A 15416-nucleotide genomic window follows, 5' to 3' on the forward strand; every position below is an offset into this window, starting at 1 on the left:
TCTGTTCACGTGAAACAGCTTTACATATTTAAATACTCAGTTCATTTGATCATGGCTCAAATTCAAAACATAACATCTGCACACACTCTGGAAAATCCATTCTTTGCTAATTTACATGCTGATCAACTGTGATAACAATTGTCTGTTCTGTTACACTTAAGTTAATCACAATTCTGTCATTAGCCATTTTGCTCTTCATCTCCAACAGAATACAAATAACAACCACTGACAGCAGCCAGTGAAGTATGCTTGTGAGCTCTAACACAGCCCCAATGCTAGAAAAGGCAGTGACTGAATTGCTAGCATGTATATATATATATACATATATATATATGTGTGTGTGTGTGTGTATATCATATATATATATGTTATACACACACATATATATGTGTGTGTTTATGTATATATGTACATATATATGCATATACACACAAACACACACATTTATATATGAACTTTGAGACACTTTTTACATTTCTTAGTTTACACTAACTAGACTGAAATGATTAAGTAACAGCCCCTCCTTTTCTCCAGCATATTTCTGTCATTTCTTTGCTTTTCTCTTGAGGACTTGGTTACTGAGATTTCTTTCTGGGAGTCTAGGGAAACTAAGAATGATACGACTTCATCACAACAGTTAGACACAATTGTATGGCAGATTAATGCCTTGACAGTACTCACGACTTAGCTGTCATTTCACCTGAATAGAACTGTATTCTAGCTAGATGCTCACAGAATCCTGAATCCCCAGAAAATTCAGAGGTAATTTGTATAATTCGAGATTTTTACATTTTGGTGTGATTTACTCAAATCTTACAAAAATAGAATCTATCACATTTCTTTTTCAGGAGCTATTATTTAATTTTGTGCATCTTTGAGAAATAATAGAATAAAAGATTCTGGGGAATCTGCGAAATATCTTAATGCATTTGATGTTAGTAAAAATACCTGGTTGACATGGTCCAGTTTTGGGCAAGGCCTTCCTCCATTATAAGGCTTTTCCCGCAGCCACTTGGACCGGACCTTCACACCACTGCCACAGGACTTGCTGCAGCGGGACCAGTTGGACCACTCACTGAGTTTGCAGTCTGAGGGGCAGGGGATGATGCAGGCTTCTTCTATGTAACCTGAGCAGAAGAAAATGAAAGAAGAAGAGAGATTGCTACATGTCATTCTCTGACTCGCACCCACTACTCCAGCTCATTTAGAAGGTCCACTTTTGACTTGACAGGAGCATGTGAACGCAGAGATGTCTACGTCCTTAGGGACTCAAATCAAATTCTGAGGGGAAATGACACATCTACACCACAACTGTGTTAAAATAACCGCTAAGTAGGTGCCATATGATCTGCTTAGGATTCATGCCCACCGTGTTTTAACGTTTCTGCTTAGTGACAGCTCTTGTTTAATTGACAGTAGCCTGTCGGCTAACCATCTCACTCTCAAAGTTGCCAGAATGCAGTTAAAAAATCTAACACAGATTTGTGTGACACTGTATGTGTGAATGCCACACACAGGCAGGGATGTGAATCCTTGCAGCATTATTCCTTAAAAAAAAAAAGTCAGTTCCTCTCAGTAAACATCCAAAGGAATGTATTTAAATTGGCACTTTTCCTTTTCCCTTTCTAGAAAATCAGTTTTGAGGAGGGAAATTGAAGGGTGTTATGTAAGCAACACCTCATAGCTCCACAGAGCTGTGACTATTAAAACCACACCTCATCTTGGGTCCATTTGATCCTCTTGGAATTACAAATGTATTAGGCAGTAACAAGAAAACAAATGCAGAGAGATGATAGACAAGTCTAAGAACACAGAGTAAGGGATGGTGCCAGCTCATTCCATCAGCTCACGAGCTAAATGAATAGTGGGTGGATTTGATTTGGAAAGTAGGAAAATGCTTTCTTTGATTAATTCTTCACTACCAACTTAATATTTCATGATATAAAATTATCTCTAGATGGAAATGCAAAACTTCTCTTGTTAGAGGTTTTCCTCCTTCTGGATGACTGACTTTAGAAAGAAGTCAGTATCAGTCTACTTCATGTTTTTATATCAGTGGCACAGGCATTAATATGCAAGTGGCTATCACATTCCACAATCTATGAAAGAACAGGTAGACTGTAAACCTTTTGAGCTAAAAGCAATCATATAACATTAAAAACCAGCCCATGATTTGAATTTTTGTATATTTGCTAAGTTGTATAGTTGTTACCAACCATCTAAATTTTAGCATTTTAGATCACTTCTTAACAAGTTCCTTTTCTGAAACTGTCCTTATTATAACCAGTCAATATATATTTTTCACTTTCCTCTTTAGATGCCAGCTGTGAATTTACTATGGGACTCTTCAAAATTGTCTTTTAATTGATAGTTTATATAAATGAGACCAAGGGAACCATTATGTGTTTTTGTTATTGTTCTCAGCTTCATTTAGTTTGACGTTTCAAGTAGTACTTCATTCTTTAAGGTTGAATAGTATACGATTACATGGATATACCACACTTGTTTAACCGTTCATCAGTTAACAGACATGTTTGTCTTTAACTACTAGACAGTAGTATTGTCACTATTATCAGCATTTCTATGCAAGTGTATGTACACTAAAGTTTTTATTTTTTATTTTTAGATATATACATAGGAGTGGGATAATCCTTTCCTATGGTAAATCTATATACTTTAACTACATACATAACTATGTATGTATTTTAACTTCCCAAGGAAACATCATTCTTACCAAAAGTAATTGTGCTATTTTACATTCTGTAGCAATATGTGAATGGTCTAACCACTCTGAATCCTTGTCGGACTTGTCAGTGTTCATCTTTTTAACTTCGTGCTCTTGAATGAAGAGAAAAGCTGTAAATGTTGATAAGCACACTTTTTAAAAAAATGTTGCCCTGTGTTTTGGTTTCCTATCTAGGAAATTGTTGCCTAATTCAAAGTCACAAAAGTTTATATTATTTGTTTTTCCAAGAGTTCCATAATTTTTAACATTGTTTTTGGTTACAATTTGCTTATGAATAGAGGGCCCAACCTCACCTTTTGCATGCAGTCACTGACATCATGTATAACACTATGGAATGATATGGCTTTGGCTCTCTGAGCCAACCTGGTCCCATTTCTTGGAAGGTTCTGCCCTCCTCATTAAAGGAAAGGCTTATTTCTGAATTTGAAATTTCATTCCATTTATCTCTATTTCTCTTCTTAGCCAGTCCCACTCTGATTTGATAAGTATAACTTTAGGAAAAGTTTTGAAACCATAAAGTATGAAAATTTAGATTTTATTCTTTCTTAATACAGATTTGGTTATTTTTGAATCACTTATAATATAATATGCATTTTAATATAGCTCTTCATTTTCTGCAATTAAAAGCATTTGAGATTCCAATGGAAATCACTTCAAGTCTGTTCAACTTTAGCATCTTGTCATGGTAACAGTTCAGGTAATTCAGAATTTTTTCCATTTATTTGGGTCTATAATTTCTTTTAATGACTCTGTTTGGTATTTGAGTAGTCTTCAGGTCTTAAATTAATTTTGTTGATTTATTTATATTTTATTTGTATACTTTAAGTTGATTTTTAAAGTAAGCAATAATTATTGATATTTTCAAATCCAAGGAATCAGATAACCTTTAAATAAAAATGCCATGTTTGGTATGTAACCTTGCTTTCAAGTTGTGTTAGACTGAAATAGTAATAAAATGCTGCCTATAGTTTGCATAATACTTTCAAACATTACCTCATAAATTGTTTAATATTTTTCAAAAGTATAGTCTCACTACAGACCTTCGGAAAAAGTGTTTATGACTGTGTCTGGCTTTTTAAAAATGAGTATAGTTTCTTGTGTTCCTTCCACTCTCCTATTTTTTTAAATTAAAGAATAATTATTGAAATGTAGCTTTAAGAAGTAAGATGCATAATTTCCTTGTATACCCTCTACAGTTGCTTTAGTGCAATTAGAATGCACTTCCTGCTGAGATAGTGACACTGATGCATTTCCCCAGCTTCTGAGCTTCCTCAGGTTCCCTCAGGTGTATGTGTACTCATTTGCATGTATAGTACTGATGTAAGTGACACTGTGGTCAGATACTGGTGAAACCAATAAAGTCTGAAGGACGTAGAGATTTATAGCATGCCTTTCTGTATATATATGAGCTTTTATATGCTGTTGGGATTATTCATGTATTTGCATTTTTTGTTAAAAACCAGCCATGCAATTATATTTTGTATTTGTGCAAGTTCATCAAAGACATTTATGAACTGAGACTCCAGAGTCCTCTTTTGAGTGCCATTCTTAATTACAGTCTCTCATTTCTAACTAAAATATTATTCTATTTAGCAAAACAATGTTATTTTACTTTGTAAAATTATTTTTATTTAGCAAAAATATTGTTACTAAAATAGTGTTTACTATTTTGACATCTTACAATGCAGACTACTTTTACTTTTAAAAACTATGTGACCAGAATTACACAATGTTGTGGTTTACATATAAAGTGTCCCCAGAATGTCCTCATGTGTTGAAGTATTGGTTCTAGGTAGTGGAGCCAACCACTCACAAATGATCATAATGAGGCAGCTCTAACTTCATCAGTGAATCAGTCTAGTGATGGATTCATAATTGGAAGTGATGAAAAGTTGGAGCTTGAGTGAAGGTGCTGCGTCGAAAGGTGCATTTGCTGATTCTGTCACTCTTGGATCTACTTGGGTTGCAATCAGGTGCATACAGAGCCATGCTCACTTCCACCCGCCTCTGCCTAACTGTAATATCAATATATCTGCTATGAATTATTTAGAACGCGTATTTTGGTTAGTTAAGTATACACTTTGATATATGTATGTATTCCTAGGAGAGAGACAGAGTTCATGGGGCATATGTATTATATTACCTTATCGTAAGTGAAGTATGAAACAATTTTAATAATACAATCACATTCCTCAGAAAATTGGAAATAGATCTACCTGAAGACCCAACAATACAAAATTTGGGCATATACCCAAAAGATGCTCTGCCATGCCATAGGGACAAGTATTCTACTATGTTCACAGCAGACTTATTTGTGATAGCCACAAGCTATCTGAATGAGGTAACTCAGACTCAAAATGACATGAATAGTATGTGCTCACTAATAAGTGAATATTAGACAAAAAGTACAGAATACACAGGATACAATCCGCAGAACTTCAGAAGGTTAACAAGTCAAAGGGTCCAAGCAAGGATGCCTCAACTCCATGTAGGGGTGGGGGGAGAAGAAAGCAATAATAGCAGGCAGAGGGAGGGAGGGAGGGACCTAGGTAGGAAAAGGGACAGGGAGGTGGAAAAAGGAAATATGATTTGGTATTGGGGGGGATCAGAACAGGAGTGAAGCCCTGACAGCCATAAGAAAGAATAGAAACAGGCAACTTTGGGAGGTAGGAAGTGGGGGGACCTTCTAGAATGTACTGGAGACTTGGGATGAGAGACTCCTAGGACTGAAAGGGAGGGACCTTAGATGAAATGCCCTACAGTGGGGAGAGGGAACTTGTAGAGTTTACCTCCGGTAGAAAGACATCAAGTGGAGGGATGGGGTTGCCATCCCACAGTCAAAAACTCTGACTTAGAATTGTTCCTGTCTAAAAGAACTGCAGGGACAAAAGAGGAGAAGAGACTGAGGGAAAGGAGGTCCAGTGACAGGTTCAAATTGTGATCCAGCTCAAGGGGAGGGCCCAAGGCCGGACACTATTACTGATGCTACAGTGTATTTACAGACAGGAGCGTAGCATGACTGCCCTCTGAGAGACCTAACAAGCAGCTGAAAGAGTCAGATGCAGATACTCGCAACCAATGGACAGAAGCTGGGGACCCCTGTGGTTGAATTAGGGAAAAGCTTGGAGAAGCTGAGGAGGAGGGTGTTCTCATTGGAAGACCAGCAGTTTCAACTAACCTGGGCCCCTGAGATCTCTCAGACACTGAGCCACCAACCAGGCACATTCTCCAGCTGATATGAGGCCCCCAACACATATACAGCAGAGGGCTTCTTGGTCTGGACTCAGTGAGAGAAGAAGCACCTAACCCTTGAGAGATGTGAGGCCCTAGGGAGAGGGGAGAGGTCTGGTGGGATGGGGATAAGAGGTGGGGATATCCTCTTGGAGATGGGGGAAGAGGAATGGATTGAAAAATAGTCAGAGGGTGGACCAGGAGGGGGATAACAACTGGACTGTAAAAAAGATTAAATAATAATAATAATAATAATAATAAAAATAATGTAAAACACAATAAAAATTTCCAAAAGAAGAATGCCAGATCATCTTCTGGAGAGCACATGTACTTTGTGAGCCTTTGAGAGCTGTGGACTGTTACAGACAGGCAGAGCAGACACTGCTGCTTTGAATATACACTTGATTCTGAAGAAGGTTTCTAATGTATTCATGAACATCTAGGAGAAAGTCTCATAAAGAACTGAAGGAATACTTCAGAATTATGTTTATTAAAAATTTTAAAAGTGTGGTTTTATTTTAATAAATTGAAGTGATTGACCTTATATTGATTTAATTGTGCTTTGAGTAGGGAAACGATCCACTTCCAGTGTTTTGTGTAGAAACCTTTCAAAGCCTAGATCCTTTGTTCTATAAAGGTTTAACATGTTTGTCTTCAGACTAATTAATTTTGTATCACTGAAGAAGAAGGTGTAAAAGTTTTATGTCTGATTTTCCAGTAGTATATTCCAGAAAACATTTAAAAAAATCTCTATTAAACTTTTAAAGGACACAAATTATAAAATAAGATAAAGAGAAAACAACAGTGGAATATATTTTCCAATCTCTTATTTTTATTTCCCAATGTGTAGCCACGTTCAATAATAGCCTTTCGTGTTTATCTAGCTCTATTAAAATCCTTAATGCTGCCACTGAACTGCCAGATAAGCATTCCCTTGCCTGCTCTACTAAGATCATTTCTGAGGGCAATTAACATCAAACAATCGCAGGAGATGGAACATTTCAAGCATTTTAAGGCTAAATAAATTGCTGGCAACTTATTGCAATTTATGGTTTCTGAGGAATGCTGAAACAAAATAAATGACAATGTTTAGGATGTTAAAACTTTTAGCAATTCAACAGCAATTCTGGTACTCAAGAAAATCAAGCTGAGACTTCTGATCATATGGTTTGAGGCCTTTGTACTTTGTGACTACTGGTTCGGTTTGAAAGAAAAATATAAAAACAGACAAATCACTATTGGCTTCAAGGGGCAGCCACAGGACAAACTGCCTTTGAGACATATGCAGTCACCTCATTCATTTGAATTATGTACATGCAGATAAAAGAGCTGTCAACAACCTTCACAATTAGTAAATTATGTTCCTGAAAGGTGTACTGCAGATGATTAAATAATTCATACTGAAAGCACACAGAACGTATTGGTTAGTATGATTTACAGCTCTGTGAATGAGTCACTCCAGTGCAGTCTCTGAAACACCTGGATTAGTCTAAAAAGAAATCTCAGTGTGTGCGTGTGTGTGTGTGTGTGTGTGTGTGTGTGTGTGTGTGTATGTATGTTATATATATGCATCAGGGTAATTTAAATTCCTTGATAGCCGTTATCAAGGAATGAGAAAAAAAACTGAAAATATTATTTTGTAAATGACATTTTCAAAACTGATAATTTGATAAATTATAAAAAATAAAGCTATAACATATATATCTAAACTCCAATATTTCAATGTTCTACTCAAGCTCATATATTTGATAAAAAGTTGTGAATCAACATTGGGCAATTATCATAGTCAAGTACTTAGGCAAATATAACAAAATGCCATTTTGATTTTATTTGTTTGCTTTAGCTACATTTGCAGGTACAGCTCTTCATATTTAACATGCACTTATGCACAGTATGGATATTTTCAGCATCATTAGTAAAGCTGAAGGGTTTGTTATGTTACTTCTATGCCATGTCTACTCAATAATCAAATATATCCAGATTCATTTAGGTATATCCATGTACAAACAAAGTAGAATTCTATATAGACTCATACAAAGAATTCTACATATTTCACAGTTGTGATATAACACAGCAAGTATTGAATAGCTAGTTCTGTAGTTATATAAAGAAAGCTCCCATGGAGCTAGGGAGATGGCCCAGCAGGATGTGGTACTTGCCTCCAAGCTTGAAGACCTAACTTCCAACCTGGGAGCCCACATGATGGAAAAAGAGAAACCACTCTTATGAGTTATCCTTTGACTTCCAATCATGTGGCACATCCTTCCCCCTACATACGCCCAATAAACAAACAAGTAAATAAGTAAACAAGTTAACATGTATGTTACCCATGTTTTCACTTAATAGAGCTCATAGATGGTCCGGTTTCTCCCTTTGGATGACATTAAAAGCAATGAGAGGTCAAAAGTTAACAGAAAGAGGGTTAAGATTCAATGGCAGAAAGCACCTATAGTTTCTCTAGTCTCTGTTTATTATTCGGCATAGTGAATTATTTTAAGCTGTTAAATGTATTTTAAGCAATGCAACATGTTCATCCCCAAACCAGAAAATAAATCTCGCATGCAGAAGATATTGAAGATGATACTGGGCGTCATAACCTGAGGAGCTCTGTGGAACCATTTTAAGAACCACTTTTCAAGCAGAGAGATGAGTTGAGGTGTGGTGGTATGATCTTCTGGGTAGTTTTATGTCAGTTAGACAAAAGCTGGAGCCTCAAATGAGAAAATGTCTCCACTAGATCAGGCTGTAAGTAAGTCTATAAAGCAGTGGTTCTCAACTTTCCTAATGTTGTGACCTTTTAAGACAATTCTCCACCTTGGGGTGACCACAAACATAATATTATTTTGTGGTTACTTTATAACTGTAATTTTGCTATTATAAATCATAATGCAAACCTTTGTGGTTTCCAATGGTCTTAAGCGTCTCCTATGAAAGGATAATTCTACCATCAAAGGGATGAAGAAATGATGCTGTAGAGTGGTTTCTTAATTAGTGCTTGATGGAGGATTTTTCAGCTTGTTATGAGTAGGGCCATGTGTGTGTTGATAGCATTGGGCTTTATAAAAAAGCAGGCTAAGCAAACCATGAGGAGCAAGCCAGTAAGCAGTACTCCTCCATAGCCTCTAAATCAGCTCCTGGCTCAGGTTCCTGCCCTGCTTGAGTTCCTATCCTGATTTCCTTTGATGATGAACTGTGATGTGGAAACAGAACTTGAGTAATTCCCCAGGTTGATTTGGTCATGGACTTCATCACAGCAATAGAAACCCTAACTAAGGAACAAGCATATACACACAAAACAGTCAGGATAGTTGCTTTACTGTCACATGTGCCATGTAACAGTGGGGAATTTCCCAAGTCTCTTGCTCTTTACCTCCATGATGGGGCTACAGGGAGTACAGAGCTGAGTCCACATCCAGCTTAAAGTAGCACCTGTATCATTATTCTTTCTTAGTGCTGGGTGTCCTCTGGGATTCCCTGTTTCACTGACTCTTCAATTTTGACTCACGTAATCCCAGCACAAAGTCAGATGTGTACTTTTGAATACCTGCATAAAAGCAATACTGTTCATATACTCTATTAAATGAAAAATTAAAAATTCTGAAATGGGTTAAATAAGTTCTCATAACTGAATATGCTTTTGAAGATACTAGGATTCCATTTCAGTTTGTTTATAAAGCTCTCTTCATTGCTTCTTGATTTAATGAAACATGCTCTTTCGAGGCTACATGTATCCACCATGACACGAACAGTTTCTTACTCAATTTTGTTTCTAATAACCTCTAGTATTAAACTTATATCTCCTTAGGATCCCATTAGGAAAGCAATACATTTCAGTTCTATTGTGCCGAGTGTTCATGTATACTATCTGAAAAATCTATTCTACCCAACTTCATTTGTTTTTTTAATCAGATGTTTTGAGATTGAGTCATGTGTAATGTACAAACTCTCAGACAGAAATCTATGTAAATCAGGTATTAAACTAACATTTTCTTTATCTGACATGTTTTCTCTTCTAAGTTTTGCTGAGGAGTCTTTCTGTTCCCACATATTTTAATAGTAAGCAGCATCATACTTGTAGCATCTGCTTTGGAGATCCTGACCAAAGAGACACTGTCTGGTGTTGACAATCCTTTGCTTTCACCATTGAAACTTGCAAATGGGTTTGAAATTATTTCAGTATTAAGGCTGAGGGAGGCTGGTGAGATGAGGAGACTTAGGGTGTTAGCAATAATGATCAATGCTACCACTCAAGGGTATAACTTATAACATGAAAACACTTATTAACACATTAAATTTCTATTAATCCAAATTTTGGTATTTATGCATTGTAAAATACTTCATATTAATATTAAATTGCTTCACTTAAAAATTTATGGATTTATTTTTTTTTCATGTAATTACTGCTCTCTTACTGCAAACTACCTGCGAGTAAATTCTGTACGAGTAACTTCGGTTGTAGTGTAGGCAAAGAGAGAAAGCAGGGATGATGTAACACAAATTGCCCTCTTTGAAAATTAATGTTAAGATGAAATTAATATCACACTAATGAAGTTTGTAGAGAAGCTATTTAGAGCCTCAGCTTTGACGTGCCAGAAAGCAAATCTAATATGCAAGCAAGAAAACAAACAAACAAACAAACAAACAAGATGAAAGTATACAACGTAGTCTATAAAATATTCCAGCTATCTTGATGCCTGTGTGATGTCTCATGGCCATGAAAGGTTAAGGAGGCACTGGGTCTTGACTGTTGAATTCTTCAAGTAAAATGTGGCCAACTCCTTTAAGGTAACTTGTGTTCTGTTTACAAAAGGAAGGAACAGCATATAACTTGGAGCAAACTCTCACTGCTCCGGCTGAGCTGAAAACACGTTCCCCTTTTAATGCATTGTGGATTTTGATGGATATACAGGTGTATATTATTTTTATGATTTTAAGAGTTTTCTTTTTATGCATGAAAAATGCCATAGGACAATGGTAAAGGTGTATCGGACATAAAATTTGGAATGGTTTTATTGACCGAAATTCACTTGGGGGCCAGTAGATGGCTCAATGGGTTAAAGAGCCTACCTTTGACAGGTACGCTGCCACACCCATCAAAACTTTCCATGACTGATTATCAATATATGGATGTGTGGAGGTGTAAACTATCTTGCCTCTAATAGAGCATCCGCCTAAGGTTCTGGAGGGCAGTTTCTTTCTGACAACTGCTGATTCCTGTCTATCCTCAGCACCTTTACACATACTTGATGCAGGGTGGTACTTCTCAGTCTGACAGTTTAGCAGAGGCCACCTCTGATCTTGTTGAAATGCAGACTCTGCCTCTACACATTTGCAGGGAAGGCTATTTTTATACTTACAACACTTTCTGCATCTTCCTTGAACCACTTTTTGTACAGCTAAGATTTAGAGCAACATTCAAATAACAGGGCATCTGCTTCCATATTTTTACAAATAAAGTATTCCTAAAACACGACTATGTCCACTGGCATACAGTTTGTTCAGAGCCCCTTTCTTTCTACAACTGTCACAAACTCTAAAATATCTGTTATCTGACCCTTTAGGAAAACATTTAGTTACAAGTAATTTAACATAATACTCAATTATTGAATTTCCTCATGGTTTGTCAGTGTCACAACTCTTTGATATTTTCAATGGCTGTATTTTAATGTTAAGTCACATACTTACCATTGAGGCTCTTGGAAAAAGTAACCCAATTGTTTAGTTGGTATTAACAATGATTTTTCATTATAATCGACTTCAACCTTAGGCTACTTACTGATCTGATACTGCAGTATGGCTTATACTGCCTATTCAAAATAGTAAATAAATTTTCTTCAGAAAATTTAAAGAGAATTGTCTAGAAGGAATGATGTGAGTTGGAAACTTAAAGACTGCAATATGTAGCATTTTTATATGTTATCTCTCTATGTATAAAACACATCTTTCAGGGAAAACAGTTGGAATAATTATTCCTTCCTTTCACAGAGTTCCATATCTCAAACTCTCAATTAAATTTGTAAACACACTTGTAAAATTCAAGACATCATGATTCAATAGGAATCAAAACGTAAGCTAATATGCAATCAGACTATTTTGAACAGGGAACTTTAATTTAACAAGGAAAGGACTTTTTATTACATGGGTATTAATGATTTAATTGAACAGAATTGCTATGTGGCTATTATATTTTCTCCCATGTAGTGGACCTACTGGAATGTGGACATTGGATCAGAGTCATCTAGACATTTTGCAGCCTGTGTAGCTCTCATTTGTTCTAAGGATTATTGCAATTTTCAATGAGCCATTTGGTTGTCTTCCAGAGACATGCTGCATGGGGAGGATAGCTAGATGAAAGAAAGTGCACAAGTGCTCCTGATAAACGGAGCCCAGTGCACATTGAAAACGTCTCTTGAGTATTCCATTCATTTATACATTATGTAAATGTCTACTGTGCATCAATTCTTCCAGTAGCTATGAACATATCAGTGAGGGCTGGGTCCGTTTAGAAGTTGCATGTTAAAGTTTTCAGATGTACACTTGAATGAAATCTTACATGTATTTCTTGCATCAGCCAAGTAACCTCTAAAATTTTTTAAAATATTAAGACGAACTAACAATTGTTTTAAGTTTTATAATGGAAAGAACAGAAGTTTATGTAATCTTAAACTACACATTGATTTCTGATCTTATTAAAAGACAAAAAAAATAAGATCTGATTTGAGGAATATAATTGTAGCTTTTCTCAGTCTACAGTCTATCGTCATAAGGAAGCCTAAGCTACAGTAATAAAATTGTGCTCCAAGTTGAAGAAATTAAAAAGGGTGGCCACATAGAAAATTGTCTAAACTAACATACAATTAAACTGGGAATAGTCAAATTGCATAACATTGTAATTACTGATAACATAAGACACAGAGGATGGACGGCAGAGGTTAGACAGAACTTCCCCAAGGCAAGTGAGAATTGAATAAGAGATTAACTCATTGACTTCATACAATAGGGGTCAACTTTATGCTTAAATTGAAGCAGAAAGATAGTTTTTCTTCAAGCTACATAAAATTCCACATCAATGATCCATCTTGAAAGTTGATTTGTCTTTGAGAAGGCAGAGCAGGCTTAGAAGTGTGTAGCTATCTCCGACAAGCCACAAACTATCAAACTGATGGAATATAACGAAGACAAATGATTGCAAAACAGAAATCTGTTCAAAGGGATGTAATTTTCTTAGCTGTTCCTTACAACTGGTGTTTGTAAATGTTAAAACAACTCACCAGATACCCTATTACAAATGAAAAGAGATTGAATAAGATGAAGAAGAAGATCGGGCACTGTCATCATTAGAGATAACAGAGTGACAGAAGAACACAGATGGTTATGAGCCACAGTGTGGTTGCTGGGAATTGAACTTAGGACCTCTGGAAGAGCATTCAATGCTCTTAACCTCTGAGCCATCCCTCCAAATTGGAACTCAGAGATTGATGCTATGATGTTCTTGCAGACAGGAGCCTAGCATGGCTACCCTCTGATAGGCCCAACAAGCAGCTGAAAGAGTTAGATGCAGATGCTAGCACTCAACCAGTGGATGGAATTTGGGAAACCCTGTGGTTGAATTAGGGAAAAGCTAGAAGAAGCTGAGGAGGAGACTAGCTCCATGGGAAGACCAGCAGTCTCAAATGACCTGGACCCCCCCCCCCCCAAATCTCTCAGACACTGAGCCATCAACCAGGCAGCATACACCAGCTGATATGAGGCACTGACACATATACAGCAGAGGACTGCTGGGTCTAGGGTTCAGTGAGAGAAGATGCACCTAATTCTTGACAGACTTGAGGCCCCAGGGAGTGGGGAGGCCTGGTGGAGTGGGGATGAGGATGGGGACATCCTCTTGGAGAGTGGGGAGCAGGAGGAGGTAAGGGATGGGGGGCAGTTGGGGTAGGCAGACCGGGAGGAGGATGAAGTCTGGACTGTAAAAAAAGGATTAAAGAATAAAATAAATAAATAAATAAATAAATAAATAAATAAATAAATAAAATGTTTATCATGAAAAAAAAAAAAGAACACACACAGATGGAATGGTTTTCTTGGTGAAGACTTTTCTAAGGTTCTTTCAAACTCCTCATAGGATTCTTTTGCTGTTTGTACCTTTCCAGGAATGTAGAGATGCATTTTGTAGGCCTCAACTTAATCACACTAAGGCAAGACATCTATTTGCCTTTGGCTAATTTCAATGACATTTCTGTTTTAAATCTTTTTTTTTAAAGTTTTATTTATTTATTTCATGTATGTGTGTACACTGTCACTGTCTTCAGATTCAACACAAGAGGGCATTGGATCCCCATTATAGATGGTTGTGAGCCACCATGTGGTTGCTGGGAATTGAACTCAGGATCTCTGGAAGAGCAGTCAGTACCCTTAACTGCTGACCCATCTCTCCAGCCCTGTTTTAAATCTTTTAATTGTGTGGCCTAGTAACATTTATTAGATAGCAAATTGTGATAGCCAAAAGTTGGTTTATAAGCACTGGAATCATGCATAACTCAGTGGTAAAATACTTACCTTGCATACAAAATGTTCTGCTTATGTTTTCCATCACCTCAAAAAAATTTAAATCACTTTCTTTTCCAGTTCCAAATATGATTGCTAAAGTTCTCCTGCATCTAATTAGTAGACCAGATTAAAAGCAGAACTCTATGAGAGGCATTCTGAAAGCTCAGGGTAATGTTCAAAACAAATTATTATCTCAGTAAATCATTACACAGAACAAATTAAATGTGAGCAAATACTGTATTCTAAGAGACACTCAATTTTAATGATCTTCACTTTCATATGGAATAGCAAGACAATATTTTATATATTATCATCTCAAAGTCAGAAAGGTGTCTCTATTTTTAGAATATAATTGATAACACTTTTGTTATTTTGATTCCAAGTATAAAATTGTGTTGCTTTTACAGATATTCTCAGAATTTGAACCTTCTTCTTTTAACAGCAATTACTCCAAATGCAGAAATCTTTCATTTAGCAACGGACTCATACTAACCTGAGAAATGTATCTATAGCTTCAGCTTTGAGGATTCTTTGGGGTTTGAAAAAACAAGAACTATGAGACCATGTTAAAAATAAAGAGCAAGATTTCTGAATTTCCTTGGTTGGAGAAGGCTTAAGGGATAGGAAGAAACATGTTGACATGATGCTTTGAGAATTTATAAACGTGAAATGGTACTATTAGCTTCAGTTGTCTTCTGGACCATATATTATAACTGGTCTAGCCTTGTTTCAATAGCAGAAGTTATTTCAGCAAGGTTGGAGGGTAACTGCTCTGGACTTGCTCTTTGCAATTTAATTTTTCAATTCATGGTCACTTCTATAATAAGGTGGAACATCCATTGTCTAAATTTTGTGAAAAAAATTCCATCTGGAGTGCAAGCTAACACACTGT

At 36.4% G+C, this 15416-nt stretch overlaps 1 protein-coding gene across 1 annotated transcript in view; it reads right to left on the reverse strand.

Moving 5' to 3' along the window:
* The window catches only part of Thsd7a (thrombospondin type 1 domain containing 7A), a 364412-nt gene that overhangs the window by 37505 nt on the left and 311491 nt on the right, over positions 1-15416 (reverse strand). Inside the window, exon 14 of the mRNA XM_028755943.1 lies at positions 949-1127. Coding sequence (XP_028611776.1) covers positions 949-1127 — 179 coding nt within the window. The remainder of the gene's footprint in view (positions 1-948; positions 1128-15416) is intronic.

This window comes from Grammomys surdaster, unplaced genomic scaffold, assembly GCF_004785775.1.
Source record: "Grammomys surdaster isolate TR1022 unplaced genomic scaffold, NIH_TR_1.0 126091, whole genome shotgun sequence".
NCBI lineage: Eukaryota > Metazoa > Chordata > Mammalia > Rodentia > Muridae > Grammomys > Grammomys surdaster.